Source organism: Amphiura filiformis, chromosome 3 (assembly GCF_039555335.1).
Source record: "Amphiura filiformis chromosome 3, Afil_fr2py, whole genome shotgun sequence".
In the NCBI taxonomy this organism is placed as follows: domain Eukaryota; kingdom Metazoa; phylum Echinodermata; class Ophiuroidea; order Amphilepidida; family Amphiuridae; genus Amphiura; species Amphiura filiformis.
Window position 1 is genome coordinate 30,256,471 of NC_092630.1, and position 21,997 is coordinate 30,278,467.

Here is a 21,997-nt window from a genome sequence, read left to right on the forward strand (position 1 = left end):
TTTTATTGATTTTTCACTACTTAAATGCCAAGTACTATAGACATGATATACATCATTTTAAAGCTAATTTCAAGCAGAATATTTTGGTTGAATATCTCAAAAATGATGATTGGCGACTTCAGGGCTCAGTTGTGCCGAGGGGTCACATATATCATATATATATGCAGAACAGTCAGTGAAAATCATAGAGAAACAGATGTGACTGCTACAATTTATAGAATTGCATAGTTTCAGTTAAGCTGGTTTCATACTACCCTGCCGCTTGCCGCTGAGCGGCGTGGCGCACACGCATTGCAGACAAACGGACACAATCAAGGCTTATCATTGGTGGAAACGCCCTGCCGCAGCGGCAAGCGGCAGGAAAGTATGCTGGCGGCATAATTGCTCAAAGTCAGGGTGGTTACTGTTTTGATGCATGCTGGTGATTGCGATCCGAGGATAGAGATCAGAATCATCAGATTTTGTAAAATAAAATATAGATGGTTTTGTATTTTCTTGTTGGTACATGTTATATTAACATGTATGTAAATTCAAAATTGTATTTTGTTGTTATTACAGTTGGAACAAAGCAAGCAACTAAAAGGAAGACTTTCACCTGTAACAACAATAACAAAAAACAAGAAAACTAAAGACAAAGAGGTAAGATAAAATTGTTGAACAATTTCAATTATTTTTTTAATATATTCTGAATTCCCCATGTACAGACTTAGTTTCACAAGGCTCAGTTCAAATGGTTTAGAGCCTAAATTTTTAATCAAACAATTTTCAACCAAATATATTCGTGATGCGATCAAGCAAAATCAGTTGGAACTCGGAAATATTAAATTTTCAGTTTCTTATAGGATAGTAAATTTATAAGCATTTACAAATCTGGATTTTGCAGAAAACACCATTGAAATTGAACATTCAGTTCCAAAGATATGAGCAACTAAAGAGCTTCCAAAACAAAGGCAAACAAAAGGAAATATTTCCTTTGTATGGCTATTGGCTATATATCTCAAAATCAATATTTCCGAGTTCCGACTGATTTTGCTTGATCGCATCACATATATTTATTCAATGATCCATTTTGTAAACATAAAATGATAAAAAGAATGCATTTTGATTCCTGGAAGTTTAAAATTATACAATCTTCTTGTAAACAAGAAGTGATTCACCGATTTATACCAAAATTAAACCCCTGTGACAATCTGATCTATGCCATTGAATGTCCAAAATTGGACCGTTCAGTTTTCAAATTATATGATTTTTAAATTTCTAAAAGCTACTAAAAATACATACATCATGTGTCATCATATCCATCCACAAAATTGTAATTTGATAAATTCTTGAATTGACATTGTAAATTGTGTCTCTCCAAGGCAGCCAAGAACTTACAGGCACGGTTTTGTTACTTTATTTGTTGTTGTTGACAATTGATTATCATACTTGTACATGTATGTTCTTGTTTGTTGTTGTACAGAATTCTGATAACTCAGCCTGGGGTACGCCCACGTCAACACCAAATCTAACAAGCAGAAGACGATCGTCCAGTCATTCACCTTTAAATACCACCGATAGCATCCATGACTTCCATCATTCTGGATCAACTTCCTTGCTGGATTCCCAGCTTAATCCGCTCAGAGGGGGCAGGACGATGCCTCCGATGCAGTCCTCAATCAATCTCCAACGAATTAGTGAAACATTAAGTAAGTGCCACACAATTTATCTCTGCTTGCATAATAATGAACTACATGTCAAATCCAGTATTTTAGAATATATGTACATTGCATAAATCAATTCTCTATTATGAAAACATGAATCAGCTTTGATTATTGTAAAATTATCAACATTTACATCTGATTCCAAATGATTACAATTTATAATTCGTTTGCAAGAATCAAATTTGATTATCTCACATGTGCATTGAAATTCTTAAGGGCCATTAAATCATAAGAAGCAATCGCTAGGAGCGTAGCGTTTTTATGACATCACTTTGGACTTCCATTGCTGATCGGCAGAGTGACTGCCGATATCTAATCGGTTGCCACATGAAGCATGCCTGAGCATCAAGTCGCAAGCCAGTTAACTTCAAGGCAACTTTGACACTTGATCTGATATCGCTACAAGCAATTGTGAAAATGCTGCCAGCCTGTGATCATTAGCAATTTTTGAACACATACTGCGATTGCTAGTATCTACCTTTACCCTGAACTAACTGAGATATGCATTGGGTATTCTAAAGAGGGTGGGATCTTAACTGCCTGTAGTGTAATTAATGATGCTAGCTTAAAATGTAGGCTACACTAACCTCTGTGTTAATGGGGGTTTGCCCCCACCCACAGGCCACCCAGATATGCCATATACATGTTAAAGTAACTTAAAAATGTTTTTCTACAGCTCCATATGCTCCAGGAAACAGTCTACTGGTGAGCAGACAGAAGAAAGATGTCAAAGACAGATCCCCACGATTACATAAACGCAGCTACACACACCCAGCTGAAGGTAATAATATTGGTTTCAAATATTGATCAACTTTAATAACTGCTTATTATATTTATGTTGCTCTGATTTTAATCTATCAATATAATGAGAGATGTGGCATCAATGATATATCGTCACTGGGCGGGAAAAACTTCATATGTACTTTTTGCCCCTGAACATGGATGAAGCAAACCATTCAATATAATGTCTACACCTACAAGGCTTTATCCATGTTTGAGGGCCAGAAGTAAATATGAGATGTTTTATGCATGTAATTTTGGCCCTTGAACATGGATGAAGCAACCTCTTCAATATAAAGTCTACACCTACAAGGCTTTATCCATGTTCAAGGGCCAAAAGTACATATGAGGTTTTTCCCGCCCAGTGACGATATGCTAAACCTGACCACACTGAAATTTGTCAGTGAAATGCATTTGTCTTGGGGAAATTAAACAATTTAATTTCCCTTCATTTTTGTATAAATACAAAAATATCGGCAACTTAGGGCCGTACTAAATATTACGCTGTCTTTCCTATTCGGCGAGGATGACCTCCTTGTGTGTTTGCAAACAGAGAGGTAGACAAAAGACTGTTCTGCTTGTCCAAACACTCAAGTATCAGAAGGATGGTCCACAATCTAGCGTGATTCACGTAACATGAATAGGGATTAAAAAGCTGTCAAGTAGAATGTGCTTCTTTTGTTCAATTTGCCATCAAGATTTCATATGGAAACAGTTCAGACCCAGAACACGATCATGTCAGAAATTAATATTTAGTTCTGGGACTGCTTATTCGGACTATCAGCAACTTAATTTTATGTTTTAAAAGCATTTGTTGGAAGAATTATGTGATCAGTACTTCAAATTTCATTACGTTTCACTACCTGGAGAGAATTGATCAAAAATTGAATTCCCTCCTGAGGTTTGTATCTGTCAATGAGTTGACCAGATCACAAGGATGTCATTATAGCTAGAGGCAGTATATAACACAAATGGGTCAATGAGTTACATAAAATGACCTTGTGTGGTATTTGGATCCCAGGCAGTGAGCTTCGCCAGAGGCAATTTGTGGTTAAATGTTGATCCCTCACTACAAGAGTTATTACCGTCGATTTGGTTGAAAAAAGAGGTGAGACATGATCAAATCTCTCCAGGTAACAAAACGTAATGTATGAGACCATTTCCTTATTTTAAATCGTCGTAAGCTTTGAGAGGCTTTTTTTAGTTGGCCTGACATTTTATATGAAAGTATAATTATGGTGTTTCTCATGATTTTATTCTCCGTTAGCTGGCTCCAATGACAGCGGCAATGATTCTGACACACCAGGACCCTCTGCCGGCACACATCTCAGAAGTAAATCTCCTGAACCGCTTTCTCCGCGTACCAAAGCTAGGGTTATGGCTGGACAGGGTTCTGGACCCCCTACTGGAGAAAGACTGAGGGTGGCAAAGCTTATTGCTGAGAAAGCTATTAAAGTAAGAAAATGAATCACAGGGTTACTTAAGAGCACAAAATCTTTTGTGACTGTGCTTTTGACAATAACAATTTAAGTATTGTAATTTGTAGTTTCAGGCAAGGGTGCACATTATCAACATGTCTATTGTCTTGTCTGTCACGTCTCATGTTTAGAGTAACGCCATGTTGGATTTTGCAGTGGCAGATTCGAATCCTGCCCACTAACCTTTTCCCGCATGGCGTATACACATGCGTAGGAGGGCGTTTTATCCATATGCTGGTGAGGCAACCGCGTAAACGCACTGATTCGAATCTGCCACTGCGAGTTACTCACAACTTGAGACGAGACACACTATAAGTATAACAGGATCCACTTTGAGAAGTGAGTCTTAGTTCAGTATAAAGTTCACCTGTGTTATTACCAAGTCAAAACTAGGACTTGCTTTGAACTTTGTATATTGGAACTAGCTCTCATGAGTATAATTTTGTTTACATATCTTAACCCTAACACCCAGTTGCTTTTTGGCAAGGGGGAAGGAAAGAATTGAATTGAGGTTTTTTGATGTTTGGTACGGTTAGGGTTAATTATTGAAATAACAATGGCAAGACTTGGTGGGGAAAACTTGAAAATTATTACCTGCACTGCCCAAATTCTTTTTACCAGTATTGTTATCAGTTTTGGGCAGCTTGTGGGTGAGTTATGGACCTGGAAGGAGTGGCTACTGATTGTGTTTATAGTAAAAGTAGAGAGAAATATGCCTGTTCTTTCAAACATGAAAATATATGGAACAAAGTTATATATGATTTTTTTTCTTTCTTTTTTTCCCAGAAAAATAAAGTTTTTATGATCCAAGGTCCATATCCGGTAGTGAGACAATGTCTTCGTAGGAGAGATTGGGTTGAAAAACAGTATCGGGCAATGGCCCCACATAAATTTAAGAAAAAGAATGATAGCGATGATGATTCTGATGATGATGGCGGTGATCCAGATGGTAAGTTATTATTTTGATTACTGCGAACAGAAATATGCACTATGTGACCAAAGGGTAGACCTCATTGTCAGTGGCACAGTTCAGTAAATGCCCGGGGGTGCCAGTTGAACCGTCAATGAAGTCATCACCGACCAAAATTTCGCGGTAAAAGGGTATCTTTTTTAAGCATAGGCTACGCCCAGCGGGACGCGAAAAAGGGTCTCAATTTTGGTGTTTTCTGGAAAAAGGGTACCTTTTTACAATAGATATGTCGGCGTTTTGGGTTCATGAAAAATCAAAGTCCAGCATTTGACGTCAGCCGCTGTTTTCGCTCCTGATTGTAAACAACTTCTTACTTCGGGTCTGTAAGTGTAATATATTAGTCTTGTGCCCGGTCTTGTACCATGATTAAAACTCGGTGATGTTTGTGCATGCTGCCGAAGCGGGCTGCGAGAGACGGGCGTAGAGACTACTTAATTTTGTACAAGGTACAGATACTGTGTAAGGTCAGTGATATGGGTACCTTTGTTTGCACCATGGCTGTGGTCAGTGATTTGGGTATCCTTTTTTCATAGCAGGTCAGTGGTAAGGGTTACCTTTCAGCCCTTGGGCATGTCAGTGTTTTGGGTGAAAAATAAAAGTGTCTGGTCAGTGATGACAACATGCAATGGTATATGAGTGGCACCCCCGGGAGTAAATGACATTCAACAGTCATAGCCTTAAGGTGGTACTACACCCCTGGCAAATTTTGTGCTAATTTTGCATTTTTCTCAAAAATTATAGCATATTGGTGACAATTAAGATATGTATATTATAGGGACAAGAACTACAACTACTGCACTGGAAATTTTATTTCAGCACAGACAACAGTTGTGGAGTTACAGTCAAAAATGAGGGAAAACCAATATTTGATCAATAAATCAATAACTACTTGCCTTGAGTTACTGAATTTTCAGTACAGTAGTTGTAGTCCTTGCCCCTATAATATTAATCTTAATTGTCACTAACGCGCTAAAATTTTTGAGAAAAATGCAAAAATAGGCACAAAATTGGGCAGGGGTGTACTAGTACCCCCGTAAAGTTAACCTTAAGATGTGGGTATGAGTTTTGTATCCAATAATCCAACACATTCAAAGGTCATGACACATTCTGGAATCTATCCAAGTGATGTAAGACTGGTGATGAAGCTATCATATGCAATCCTTGAATAAGACATTGAAAGGACAGTCAATCAAAGGCAGTTTGACAATTTCACTCAGGCAATGTACTTTGATTACATGCTATTGAATGGCTTGAAAACAGGTGTGTCTCCTATAAATAGCTACGTACCTTAAATAGCACCAATGCAATGCTGTACATGGCATCAGCCCGAGTCTTGGGCATCAACGCAATTTGGGGCCTTATTTCAAGTTATATTTCAAGGGTGGATTGTGCATGTACAATTGTACATGCATATTGCTTTTTACTTTTCAGAAGTTACTACCTTTGTGGCATCAGCGCACTTCGGTGTCTTCAGTTATTTCAAGGGCACATGCATATATTGGTTTTTACTTTTCAGAAACTTGTAGGCCATTTGGAAATGGTTAACCAGTGAATCAAGATTTTTTTTTTTGCAGCAGTTTCAATCAAAGCCAAAAACATGATTTCATCATATATCATGGTTCAGAAACTTGTACTATAGATTGCAGATTGAGATTTCACTCCAAATATGTAGGAACATTTTTAAGAATTCCCATTTCTGTATCAACATTTACATTTTCTTATTGGGATATAAATACAACATTTTCCATGTATTAAGGTGGTACTAAACCCCTTGATAAATTTGTGACTATTTTTGCATTTTTCTCAAAAAATAATATAAACACACTGGTAACAAAAGTTATGTATATTATAGGGGCAAGGAATCCAGTTACTACACTGGAATTTCAGTGACTCAAGACAAGCGGTACGTTAATTTATGATAATAAAAGAGGTACCGCTAGAATGTACCTAATTTCTTAACATATATAATGAACCACTTGTCTTGAATCACTGAAATTTCAGTGAAGTAATTGGATTCCTTGCCCCTATAATATACATAACTTTTGTTACCAGTGTGTAACTTTACATTTTTGAGAAAAATGCAAAATTAGTCACAGAATTTATCAGGGGGTGTAGTACCACCTTAACTGCATTCAGACATGTATTGCAAATTTTTAGTGTGCCCCTTTTATTTTTCTATTTTAAGTAACTTGTATATCTGCTTTCATAATCATATAACCGTTTGTTGAAGCTAATAACATTATTGATTGTTAATTGATTAATTGATGAATGCAATCATGAATGTATTGTGTGCTGGCATTACTGTAGTTGGTCATAGTTGATCACAATGTACTTTCAGAAAGTAAAAATCAATGAATGTGTTTCTTTCAGTTGCAATCAATAATAATATTAATAACAGTTACAAATTGTGTTCATGATGTTTATTCAAGGCTGTTTCTCTGGGATCATTATTAGGCATATCCACATGGCGGTCTTTATGCTTAAAAGCAACACAATTCTCGAGAAAAGCTTAGGGGAAATCCTGCTTTTTGTCCCCAAATGTATCCACATGAAATTTAGAGGATTTCACGATATCACCAAATGATCCTGATTCCTGAAGTAATTCTTGAGTGCTGCTGCCATGTGCTGGGCGTAATCTTTGACCTTGGTTTAATTATAATTATTTCATGTGGTTTACTTTGGCACGCCACTAGAGATTCACAGCCAGCCTCTGGTTGTAATGCAAACACTTTCATTATCAGGCATCGCAAACTCAAGGATTCCACTCTTCAATGGAGCACCATGTGGACAGGCAGTCAGAGATTGACTTGGGAATCATGATTCTCCTGACTTCCCCAATCCTCAAGAATTCTGTTACCACCTGAACATGCCTACTGATACATTTTATTAAGGGACCATTCACAAACACTTGTAAAGGGGGGCCTGATGCATAAAGAAAAAAAAATTCAGGGCCCCCTTTTGGCCGTGAAAAATTTACGTCACCTCATAGAAAATAGCATAAACTCTACAAGAAAAATTAAGGTTGGTGATTTTTTTTAAAAGCCCCCTCCCCTTCTGAGGGATTCAGGGGTCCCCATTTTGCATCACACCCCCCCTGCTACAAGTGTTTGTGAACAGTCCCTAAGCCCAGACTGATTAAGTGTATCTTGTTTACCTGTCATGATTGAGTACACTAATTAAGTTTACTAATTTGGAAGATACTTACCAAATAATGGCAGCTTATTATCATGATAAACATTCTTGAATTCCTACCCTTTTTTATTTTGCTTTCAGATGACAACGGTTGCCATGGCGGCAGTGATGTAGAAGACGATACTGGTTTGGATGCTTCCGATAGTGTTTATGGTATCATGGTAAGTGGAAAGAGATTTATTACGTTTTCAGTTTCTGCTAAATATATACACTGAATGTATAGTTTTTATATGAACATGCGTACATCATTAATTTGTGACAGTTTGTTAATTAATATGTTGTGTGTCAAACACATTTAAATAAGCATATCAATAATAAGCAATATCAGCGGTGTATGTTTTTTATTGTTTGGTGAGTTAAACTCAAATCAATTGCCCTTTTGTATAACTTTTTCACTATTTTCAGGCATGGGAATTTTCAAGTTTAAACCTGAATTCAGGCTTTTTTGTTGTCCAAATTTCTGCACTTTCTTTTAATTTCAGCCCGTTTTTGGCCTTTTTAGCCCAATTTCACACACTTTTTCAAGCTTTTTACAAACACTTCAGGTTTTTTCATGAATGATCATTCTCATGCCAGTATTGTGGACAAAGTAAAACCTTTTCACAAAAACAGCTTCGGGCATCGTAGAGGGAATATCACAAATATTACAGTGGTAGTTATGTATTTTGTGTGGTACTTTGGTAATAGGAAATAAAAGTTGAACACTTTTTTGACATATATCTCAAGAAACGCAGCAATACCTTGCAACTCTTTGTGTCTGAACTCCACATGGTCATAAAATACATGCATGCTATTTGGACATCACATATTATTAATTAAAAACTTATTGATGTTTCTTTTGTTCCTCTCTTACAGTCAAGAATAGTACGCAACCATTCTCCCTCCTTCATCTGGACAGTCAAAGCTAGTGGTATAGACTACAAATTCTTGAAAAAGGATACCTATATTAATCACTTCCCTAAAAATAGTGCTTTCACAACTAAGGTAGGTTTGTGCTTATCTGATTTAAAAAGAAAGAAATAATTATGGTGTGCTTCTGTGTGAACAGGATTTGTTATTTGGCTAGTTAGTTTCAAACTCAATAGAGGGCATCCTATTTAGGCTAGTAAATGTTGGTCGCCCAAGCTAGTTAAATATTAGTCCCTCAAGCAAGTTAAATGTTGTCCCTCGGGCTAGTTAAAATGTTGTGCCTCTATTGATTTTGAATTTAACTAACCAAATCCTAACTAGCCAAACAGTTCATTGGGTTTCACTGCCTGAAGAGAATTGAACACATCTTGAATTCCCTCCTGAGGTTAGTGAGGTGACCAGATAACCAGGCTGTCATTATAGCTAGAGGCAGTTTATGACACAGATGGGTCAATGAGTTACATAAAAAGGACCTTGTGTGGTATTTAGTTCCCAGGAAGTGAGTTTTGCCTGAGGCAATTTGTGGTTAAATGTTGATCTCTTACTACAAGAGTTATTACTGTTGATTTGGTTGAAAAAGGGGGTGAGACATGAACAATTCTGTTCAGGTATCCCCTGTGTGAATCCATCAACTTTAGAAATTGTTTTGAGACTTACAGAAGAATAAGAAGTAATCAGCATGTGTTACTGATGGTGAAGAAATAAATAGCCCTTACGGGTTTCCCCATTCAGATGAAATCAGTTGCATGGGCATGGACTCTCAAGATGAAATAAGAAAGTGAATTTAAATTAGTATTTTTTTTATTCTAACAATAATTTGATTTAATTTCTATGTATAGGTTGGCTTATGTACGCATTTAAGAAGTCTTGCGAGGTTTGGAACTGTGGACCCGGACAGTTTCTTTCCACGTTGTTACAAAATTTGTTCAGAAGAGGAGAAAAATGCGTTTGTAGGTAAGTAGAAGAATGGCTGGTAATTAATTGAATTCAACTTATAGTAGGCTATTGGCATCACTATATAGAACTAGATTTTGCGGTTCTCGGGTCAGGCGGTTCTCGTGATAGGCCTATTTCTAATTACCCAACACCTGTTACCCATATACCTGCCCTGACCTTTTAAACTACTATGAAATGTGTCTCTCAATGATCAAGACCCAACTTGATACAATTTAATCAACTCTGTTTGTTTAGTGTGCCTACCCATAATCTGGAAACCCATCATTCTCCTCTTCCAAGCCCTGTCCTGCTACCACATTGGAAGACCCGAAATTAGTATCTGGACGTGGATATAGGCCGTTATTAAAGTAACTTACCATAACTGATTATTTTTAGGTTAACCATTCTGGAGGACCCCGGAAATAGTCATGTTCTGCTGAAATAAGGCCTATGCACGTGTTCCGTATTGAAATAATTATGTGTTGAAAATAGGCCTATTGGTCCGATGAGATGCACCTGTTAGTCACACTGTAATGCTTTCCGATGCGCACACTGTACTTCGCGCACAATCCTGTTGATACTCAGCGATAGCGCACTGCGAGCACGCGAATGTGAATTACGCGATAGCGCACGGACGGACGGACACAAAAAAATCACAAATTTGATGTTAAAAACTGTTTAATATGTACAACAACATCCAAAATTTAGGGTTAAAAAAGACAAAACAACCGACGTTTCGGGAGCATAAAAAATCCCTTTTACTAGGTAAAAACAAGTAGCACTAGTAACTAGCACTGCAAGAGATTAAACGAGAAAGACAGCAAAAGAAAGTGACAAGCATAGAATGAAAAGAAATTAGAATAGTAATAAAAAGCATACAAGGGAAAAATCAATTAGGTGAGAAAAACAGACAAAAATTTGATGATTCTACAGAAACACTAACACACTAGATGAAGAAGTGTTTTTGATTGTTTGTGTGTTTAAAAGAGCTATGTTTGAATAGTATAACACTGGCAAGTGAACATGTAATTAACAAAAAGTAAGAAAGAAAGGAATTCCAACTCTATGTTTCACCATGATTTGACCATGCTGAAGCAGATGATAACACAGTGGCATTTTCATGTTATATTGGAATGTATCAGACTGAACTTGAGAACTGGCTAAAGAGGGAAAAATTTTTATTGTTTAAAATTTGACTCAGTGAGGATTGAACACTATTAGGCCAGGTTTTCAATCTCCACCACAATTACCCATGGACCGGTAACTGTGAGGCCTGGGGTTCAATCCCAGCTGAGCCTTGACTTTTTCCCTCACTTAATTTTTTAGATGTCAGTTTGCCCAAGCCTCATATGAAGTCATTTAACCCCCTGCCGGTCTAACATTGCTGCTGATTGGCTAATTACATGATATCTTCACTTTAATCACCAATCAGAATGGAGCTTTGTAAATAATTCACCCCAATTTTTTTGTGTGGTGAAATCATTCTAACAATGTTGCTGATTCGTCCAATTGATAATGAAAACTTTTTTTTGGCCAATCGGCAGGTAGTTCTCATGGGGTTAAATCATAATTTCTTTGGCTTACATCATTTATTTCCAATCCACGCCTCATGCTTTGTTAACATTGCAGATGATTATAGGTTAACGGCTGCATGCAGCATCATGAAATGGGTTGTCCAGAGACATAATGGTGAATTAGATATCCCTATGGACGACAATGAAGATGATAATGATGATACGGCTGATAATGAAGGCGGTGCTGCTAGTGAAGAGAACCCACCTAGACCAACATCGACAACAAATTCACCTAAGCCAAAGTCTACTACAAGTACTCCTAGTAAGTGTTGCACAGCGTCATCATCCTATATCTTTGTGTCAAAAATTGCTTTGATAGTATGGCGAGTCCACTCTTTCTTCAAAAGCTACACATGGTGATTTTGTTTGAGATAGGCCGATCGACTCAGGCTAAGCATATCAATTACACGATATGAAATACCGCAGCGTTTCCATTCATACACGTTTATGCAATCTGTGCATGCTCAGTACCCCACATGGTGTTGCTATTACAAGAAAATTTGATTTGTTGTCAGGTAAAATGCAGGATTTGTTTCCAATACACTAACTGGAAATACAATACACTAATAAGCGGGGATTGCTGTTTGGTGTAGACATATTTTACTGCATTTTCAGAGTAAAAAATTAATCGTGTGTCAAAATTGTGATATATTAAACTGTTTGAGAATATTATTTATGAAAAGAACGAAATGAAAGCCCATTCAGCTAAGACCACAGTGCTGTACACTGGCTATAGAATATTAAATCAGAAATCTATAATACAATACAGCACAGTGAATAGCTATAAAACTTTCTTTATCTGCGTTAATAATAGAATATTGATTTAAATGGAATTGAATACATGAGTTTGTACACTCGTCACTGAGCGATCTAGCGATCGGTTTCTAGCCAATCAGATAGGACTCCTTTTCTTGCGTTCGGAAAGGCGAGGTCTCTTATTAGTGAAATACCAATCGCCCGTCGCTCACCAACGGAGTATTAGGACGTGATTCATTTCAGGGAAAAAGTATTTATTTAGACGCTGTTGACACTGTGTGTTGTGACTGATTGCTGCAGAGTTAAAGGGTCGGTTACCCACATTTGCACAGTATTTTTTGTGGGGCCTGAGAGCACATCAGACACAACAAATTGCATTCTGAATACAAGAAATGTCCTTCTGATATCAAATAATTTTGATTTTTGAAATTCAAGATTTAATACAAATATATGGCAAATTATCAAAACTTAAGAGGCATTATCTGTTATTTTGGAGAATTTTTGTTAAATGTTTGCCACGGTCAAAAAATGGATTTCCTTTAAACTTTCATATTTGATGGACCTTGACCTGAAACAAGCACACATGAAATAAATTTGGGAAAAATATCCCCGTTGCCATGGTAACAGCCAAATTTTCATTTTAGGCCTATTTTCACAATTTTTGCATTTTTCAGCAGTCAATTTGTCAAGTTTTGAAGCCAGTGTTACTAATATACACAATATATATATACTGTTTTCTTTGTAAGGTATGAATAGGTCGAACCTTAGATGCCGCATTGAAAGTATAAAAATAATCACCAGATGTCAGGGTGGGTTATACCATTTATTTGAAAGAGGGGTGTTTTTCAATTTTTTCAAAGTATGAAAATATACCAACTTTGTATAGCTCATAAACCATATGGTAGTGCTCCGATTTCAACATCGACCACAGCATGTTGAGATGATACATTGGTCTTATGAAAAGTTACATTTGAGCTTGGGGAAAACACATCTGTATATACAGTGTTGCCAGACATTTTCCTATTTTACGAAATTCAAAACAAATCTCACCTTAAGTTAAATGATGTGAAAATGAAACATCATCCTTTCAAGGAACATTTATTAGAAAGAGAGTTTTTATTCATATCAAATTTGATCAGTTATAATGGTCAGTGTTGTTCTAAACCACATGGGTGTTGCCATAATTGGGGTTTTATTGTGATTTGTGGATATTTTCAACTTATTAAAAGTTATAAAAATACCAAAATGCATTTCTATAATAAAGAAAGAAACATCGACCTCGTCATGTTGAGATGATACATTGGCCTTATGAAAAAGTTATTTTGATCGGGGAGGGGGAGGTAAAACATCAGTTTATACAGTGTTGCCAGATATTTTCCTATTTTTTCAAAATTCAACACAAGTCTCTAGCCCTAAGTTAAAAGATATGAAAATGAAACTTCACCTTCATATGGAACATATCTTTTTAGAAAGAAAGTTAATTTCATATTCAATTTGATCATCTGGGATGGTCAGTGTTATTCTAAGCCATATGGGTGTTGCCATAGCTGGCGTTTAATATGACAATATTTAGATATTTCCAGCTTTTTACAAGTCTTAAAAATAGTACACACCTTTAAAATTATTGAATGAACATAATATTAAGGTTAAAAATTAACCTAAGAACACTTAGTATGTGAATTTAAATTTTAAATTTGAGTTCGGAAAATATTTCCTTCTATACAGTATTGCCAGATATTATCACATAATTCAAAATTCAACATATGTTGAGCTTTTTTTCAGCTTTTTTTCAGCTTTTTCAGCTATTTTTCAGTCTTTAAAATGCCAAAATACAATGGCATACATTCCTAAAATAAAGATGTGAAAATGAAACATCGACCTCATCATGCTGAGATGATACATCGGTCTTATGAAAAATTTACATTTGAGCTTGGGGAAAAACATCTGTTTATACAGTGTTGCCAGATATTTTCCTATTTTTTTTTTTTTCAGCACTAGTTTCACCTTAGGTTGAAAATGAAAGTTTATTAGAAAGAAATTTACTTTCATATTAAATTTGATCAGTTGTATAAATGGTCAGTGTTGTTCCAAACCACATGGGTGTTGCCATAATTAGGGTTGAATAGCGAGATGTGGTTATTTTGAACTTTTTACAAGTTTTAAAAATACCAAAATACCATGGTATGCATTCCTTAAAAAATATGTGGAAGTGAAACATCAACTTCACCATGTTGAAATGATACATATGTACTTAAAGTGTATGTAGCTGGAATGAAAAGTCGTCCATATGAAAATTTGACTTTTCAGTATTGAAGATATAGATTTTTCACCAAAACACCTAAGGTCTTTTGGGAAATATCTATATCTTCACTATGAAAGGTCAAATTTTTCAATTAACATTAATTAAGGGAAAACATATGTTTATACAGTGTTGCCAGATATTTTCCTATTTTTTCGAAATTTAACACAAGTCTCACCTAAAGTTAAATGATGCGAAAATGAAAATTCACCTTCACAAGGAGAGTTTATTAAAATGAAATTTACTTTCATATTAAATTTGATCAGTTGTATAAATGGTCAGTGTTGTTCCAATCCACATGGGTGTTGCCATAATTAGGGTTTAATAGTGAGATGTCGATATTTTTATAAGTCATAAGGGTTCAAATAGCGACGTTTTCACATATTTTTTTGTGGACCTGAGAGCACATCAGACATATATTGAAATTTGCGATATAATACAAATTTTATGGCAAATGATTAAAAATTGATATTTTTGAAATTTAACAGATCTCAAAAGTAAATTGTATAAATCTAGTGATATGTACTTAAAGTGTATGTAGCTGGAATGAAAAGTCGTCCATATGAAAATTTGACTTTTCAGATTGAAGATATAGATTTTTTCACCAAAACACCTAAGGTCTTTTGGGGAAATATCTATATCTTCACTATGAAAGGTCAAATTTTTCAATTAACATTAATTAATTGATTAGTGGTCGGCTTTTCATCCCAGCTACATACACTTTAAGTACACATCATTAGATTTATTAAATTAACTGTAATATGTCAAAAAATAAAAACAATTCAATATGCATAATTTACCCTAAAATTTTTATTGTATCGCTGAATTTAAAAAATCAAAATTATTTTATATCAGAAGGACATTCCTCGTATTCAAAATGCAATTCGATATGTCTGATATCAAATAATACTGTGCAAAGGTGGGTGACCAACCCCTTAAAATACAACACAGAAAACATCAAACATTTTATGGCAAATGATTAAAAATTGATATTTTTGAAATTTAACAGATCTCAAAAGTAAATTGTATAAATCTAGTGATATGTACTTAAAGTGTATGTAGCTGGAATGAAAAGTCGTCCATATGAAAATTTGACTTTTTTCAGATTGAAGATATAGATTTTTTCACCAAAACACCTAAGGTCTTTTGGGGAAATATCTATATCTTCACTATGAAAGGTCAAATTTTTCAATTAACATTAATTAATTGATTAGTGGTGGCTTTTCATCCCAGCTACATACACTTTAAAATACACATCATTAGATTTATTAAATTAACTGTAATATGTCAAAAAATAAAAACAATTCAATATGCATAATTTACCCTAAAATTTTTATTGTATCGCGAATTTAAAAAAATCAAAATTATTTTATATCAGAAGGACATTCCTCGTATTCAAAATGCAATTTGGTATGTCTGATGTGCTCTCAGGTCCGACAAAAATACTGTGCAAAGGTGGGTGACCAACCCCTTAAAATACAACACAGAAAACATCAAACATGTATACTTTAAAATATACATAAAAGCCATAATATTTTTACCAATATACACATACTAGCTAGGCTAAAATAAATTAAAATAACATAAGATTGTTACATTGCAAAAAGATGCATATAAGAGTAAGATAATGTTTAAATTACGCCTACCCCATATTATTAAAGCACACATCCCAACTATACTTGCAAAAAAGATATGGGGAAGAAATGGGCAAAAACTATATAGATCCAGCAAATGTCTCGAAAGATATGAGAATACAGCTCAACTGATCATACTTTTCCTACATTCGACCTTGCATGATTTTTGAGTTGACACAGTCATGAAAATAACTATAGATATTTGACAGACAATTAGTAGCCCAGTTCTGAACCTTTTCATTGATCATTCATAACAATAGGTATCTGATGGATCAGTGAAGATAAAAGGGATTAAAATATATCCGTAACCTTGATATTATAGTACATCTCGAGGAAAAAGTGCAATGGACATGTTTTCATTTTATGTTTCAAATATCCAGCGCATGAAAATTGAGTATTTAACCCAAAATGGAAAATGGAACAATTTATTGGAAATCAGTTTTAACAGATTTTTTTGACATCTTTTTCTGCACTGTATTATACCTAAATTAAGAAATTTGATAAATATTCAAAGAAAATATAGGTCACCCAAAAAAAATGGATTTTTACACATTTTGGGGCAAAAAAGGAAAAATAAGCAAAAGTATCAAAATCTGCTTTAACAACTTCATTCATCAAGTCATAACAAACGGCCTAGATGCTTAATTTCTAATAAAATATTGAAATTGTGAAAAATATAGGTATTTATTGATTTTCATGTTTTTTCTTGTAAATATGCTAATAATATGCAAATTATGAAATTGCAAAATAAAGTTTCTACATAGCATACATCTTTCAAGTGTGATGTTCAAAATGACAGACATCAAAAAGAGATTCGATGAAATGTAAAGGTGTAGTAACAATTTTGGCATGGACTGTCTGGTTAGGAAAAGTACGGTAAGTTGAGCTGTAGTCAAAGACAATAACGCACAGAACCTTTTCACAGCCAGACAAATTAATGTCCAGTTACCTTTCCCGAGAGGAGCTCACTTGAGGAGAGTCGAAAGTATGAAGAAGAAATGACCATTGAAATGTTGCATGATATTGTTGCTAATTCTCTGTCATTCAAGCATCCCCTGCTCATCATTGATGACATGAATTTGTATGAGCTTGTAAAAAGGAAGCAACTAAAATTAAGCTTTCAAGACTGAAGGAGATTTATATGAACACTTTTGCAGATACTTGCAGGGTTAAAGCAAAATAAAAAATCACCAAATGTTGATAAAAGTTGTCTGAGGAAATACCCGTTTCAAGTAGAAAAAGAGGTCTACTGGGCACAGTATACCTATGACATGACGCCGGAGGGGGTTCTCCCTGGTTAAAGGTATACAGGGATGTGCCACGGTTTTGGGGGTACCTTAGCAATTTTGGTATGTCGATTGGTGGGTTTGCAGTGGAGACAATACACCAAATTGGGTGCATTAAGGCAAAAGTGCCCATAAAAGCGCCAAATTAGGACAAATGTGTGTGCTTTTTGGGTGTTTTTTGTGAAAAATTGAAATACTATAGATGTAACTTTAATAAGGTGCCATTTTAAAATTGAAAATGTATCCACATTTCACTATTAACTCAATTTATAGTGGCATCATCTATGTGGTTTATTCATGGCAGCGATTTAAACAATATAAATCCTAAAGTGAGACATACATTGAATTTTGAATATATGTGATAATAACTGGCAATACTGTATAGAAGGAAATATTTTCCGAACTCAAATTTAAATTCACATACTAAGTGTTCTTAGGGTAATTTTTAACCTTAATATTATGCGTTCATTCCACAATAATTTTAAGGATGTGTACTATTTTTAAGACTTGTAAAAAGCTGGAAATATCTAAATTGTCATATTAAATGCCAGCTATGGCAACACCCATATGGCTTAGAAATAACACTGACCATCCCAGATGATCAAATTGAATATGAAATTAACTTTCTTTCTAAAAAGATATGTTCCGTATGAAGGTGAATTTTCATTTTCATATCTTTTAACTTAGGGCGAGACTTGTGTTGAATTTGAAAAAATAGGAAAATATCTGGCAACACTGTATAAACTGATGTTTTACCCCCCACCCCCAAATCAAAATAACATTTTCATAAGGCCAATGTATTATCTCAACATGACGAGGTCGATGTTTCTTTCTTTATTATAGAAATGCAAGTTGGTATTTTTATGACTTGTAAAAAGTTGAAAATATCCACACCTCACAATTAAAGTAACCCCAATTATGGCAACACCCATGTGGTTTATCTGGCAACACTGTATAAACTGATGTCTTACCCCGCCCCCAGATCAAAATAACTTTTTCATAAGGCCAATATATCATCTCAACATGACGAGGTCGATGTTTCTTTCTTTATTATAGAAATGCATTTTGGTATTTTTATGACTTGTAAAAAGTTGAAAATATCCACAAATCACAATTAAACCCCAATTATGGCAACACCCATGTGGCTTAGAACAACACTGACCATTATAACTGATCAAATTTGATATGAATAAAACTCTCTTTCTAATAAATGTTCCTTGAAAGGATGATGTTTCATTTTCACATCATTTAACTTAAGGTGAGATTTGTGTTGAATTTGAAAAATAGGAAAATGTCTGGCAACACTGTATATACAGATGTGTTTTCCCCAAGCTCAAATGTAACTTTTTCATAAGACCAATGTATCATCTCAACATGCTGTGGTCGATGTTGAAATCGGAACACTACCATATGGTTTATGAGCTATACAAAGTTGGTATATTTTCATACTTTGAAAAATTGAAAACACCCCTATTTCAAATAAATGGTATAACCCACCCTGACATCTGGTGATTATTTTTATACTTTCATTGCGGCATCTAAGGTTTGACCTATTCATACCTTATAAAGAAAAAATCATATTTATAATGTGTATATTAGTAACACTGGCTTCAAAACTTGACAATTTGACTGCTGAAAATGCAAAATTGTAAAAATAGGCCTAAAATTGAAATTTGCCTGTTACCATGGCAACGGGGATATTTTTCCGAAATTTATCCCATGTGTGTTAGTTTGAAGTCAAGGTCCATCAAATATGAAAGTATAAAGAAAATCTATTTTTGACCGTGGCAATTATATTCTCAAAAATAACAGATAGTTCCTCTTAATATTTCTGATATTTAACAGTCCTCTAAACTTTATAAATCTAATGATATATACTTAAAAGTGTATGTAGCTGGGAGGAAAAGCTGTCCATCATATGAAACTTTTGGCCTTTTGTATTGAAGATATACATTTCCCCCAAAACACCTACAAAAATTAGGTCTTTTAAAAGGTTACGATTTGCCATAACTTCACATAGCACACAAATATGCAAACCTGTCAATCTATAATTATGTAAGACCGATGTTTAAAAGATTTTGCATATTCGCATTAGCGGCCGTTAATGGAGAAATCACAACTCTCAATGTCTATACCAGTTTTGAAATTACACATGAATGTATCAGAGGTCAGTTGTCAAAGATCAAAAAATGTGTGCATCATTTTCACTCAGTATGTTTGTAGTTTTATATTCTGGTCAATTATTTTACTGACGATAATGTCCTCCCATTGACCTACCCTAAAATTTTGAAGTTCTGCACTGAATATCAAGCTGGCTCCCCTGTCTAAATTATGATACAACATTAATGTAAGAAGCTATCATCAAGAATTGATGTAAGAAGCTATCATTAAATTTTACCACTAAAAATTATTTGTTACTCTCCCCAACAGATTTTAACAAACTTTTTTTTAATTTTGCATTTTACAGGAAAGGCTTTGAAAGCCAAGAAGAACAAAACCATTTTAGCAACATCACTAATAGAAAGAGCTATCAAAGTTATAGATTATTACTTTAGTATATTAGACCATGAGGATATAGATTGGCCGTTAGACTCACCACCGGTAATGTCAGAAGATGAATGGAATCAGTTCATTAGAGAATACTATCAACTCATACAGTAAGTCAAACTTGGTAATGGGGCTATTCCAGTTGAAATCCATACACCCTCAATGGAAGACTTGACCTTAATCTCCCACACAGGGTGTGTGGATTTCAAATGGAGTCACCCATTCAAGTAATCCCATTTGAAAGTCACCCTCTGCATAGGAGATAAAGGTCATGTCTTACATAGGGCCATACGGATGTTAAATAATAAAAAATAATAAATAATAATAAATGGCTTAGCCCAATATACTACTACTAGGGGTTCCCAACTTAGTGGGTTACAACCACAGAAAGGATCACAAATTCAAAACCTGGGGTTGCAAGAAGATCCAGGAATTAAATGGGAAACATTAAACAATTGTGACATGGGGTGCCATGATTGATATGACTTTTAAGAATTTGGGCTATGTTTTAATGGGTGGGAATCCCTGCAATGTGTATGGTACAAGAGACATAATGTTGAAAATTTAAAACTTCTTCACAGTCATAAACTTTTTGAGTACAAGTTCCATGTAAAAGTTATTTGATTTTGTTTTCACAAGTTTGGCCCTAAGTTGGGTTCTGAGGATCAAGGACCCCCAATTTTGACCACTTCAATGCCCAATAGTCTACTCTTTCCTAAACCCCAGATAGACTTCAGAGACTAGCACTCCCCATGTTTAGATTCTAGTAATTGTTTTAAAAATCTGTGCACCATCTTGTGCCTGATTTCATGCCTGGCAAAGTTTGAGAATTCAAAGTTTTGCTTGCATTGATTGAGATTCTAAACAAAGTTTGATTGGCACAGTTAAAGCCATAATGTGTGATTTGCTTGACAGCGACGCCCTCAATTTTACTCGGATTTCTACTTTTTGCATAATTATAATGCCCAGTGGTATACTAAAATACCACGTAAAAGACTAAGCCTGACGTGCTTTAATAACAGTAAAATTTAACTTTTTTTTTTTTTTTTTGGTCGACCCGGTTTTATTCAGAGTTCAACGATCGAGTACTTGCTAACATGTACCGTGGATGTCTGCAGCTTGTATGTACACACGTCGAGCACGATGCTCCGTGCAGTTACATGTAATACGATCGGCGAGCGTAGTACACACATTGTAGGCGTTGGAATGAATTGCAATTTTCTTCATTATACCTAATTTGTTTGGCTCGAAATTAAAAGGGGATAATGTGATCAGTAAAAACAAACATTTAAATAAGAATCTATTCTTTATGCAAATCACACATTATTGCTTTAAAGAACAAAACTTGAATTAAACATTTTACTTGGTAAATATAGCAATGAAAAATTGAAAATAAAAACAACTAATGAGAAGCCATCAAGGTCAGATCTAGGATGTCATTTACTTATGAAGATACATTATGTACTGTAGACTTTAATATTTATATCAAAAAATGTGTGGCTCCATTATGGAATCCATTGAGATGCTAAATTGTTTGTAATCCACTAATTTATGCTATTTGTTCATGTTTCAGTGATGGAGGCATCATACAAGGCTCGGCCGATTACATAGGCCAGTGCAGTAGTATATTAAATAGGTTGCGAGCATCTAAACTACAAGTAGATATGGAAGGTTTGCGCAACATTTGGATTGTGAAACCTGGTGCTAAATCAAGGGGCAGAGGTATGACATGTTTATTTTAACTAGTTTCATTTGAAAGGGCATTTTGTGATCAACAGCATCATCCCCCCCCCCCCACACTTTTCTCAAAAAAAGTTGAGATCTTTATACCACTGGAAACCTCTGGCTACATAATGTTTATGTACAAAACATTTTTAGCAGATTAATTCGTTTATCAAAAATATCGTGAAATTTGAATTACGTTTTGGTACGC

General features: G+C 35.0%; 1 protein-coding gene across 1 annotated transcript in view; it reads left to right on the forward strand.

Annotated features, from left to right (window-relative positions):
- Positions 1-21,997, forward strand: part of LOC140148340 (tubulin tyrosine ligase 3-like) — a 37,179-nt gene that overhangs the window by 2,217 nt on the left and 12,965 nt on the right. Inside the window, 11 exon segments of the mRNA XM_072170255.1 lie at positions 559-639; positions 1,463-1,688; positions 2,380-2,484; positions 3,751-3,938; positions 4,748-4,910; positions 8,205-8,284; positions 8,979-9,107; positions 9,872-9,986; positions 11,598-11,804; positions 19,985-20,174; positions 21,638-21,786. Of these exon segments, the coding sequence (XP_072026356.1) occupies positions 559-639; positions 1,463-1,688; positions 2,380-2,484; positions 3,751-3,938; positions 4,748-4,910; positions 8,205-8,284; positions 8,979-9,107; positions 9,872-9,986; positions 11,598-11,804; positions 19,985-20,174; positions 21,638-21,786 (1,633 nt within the window).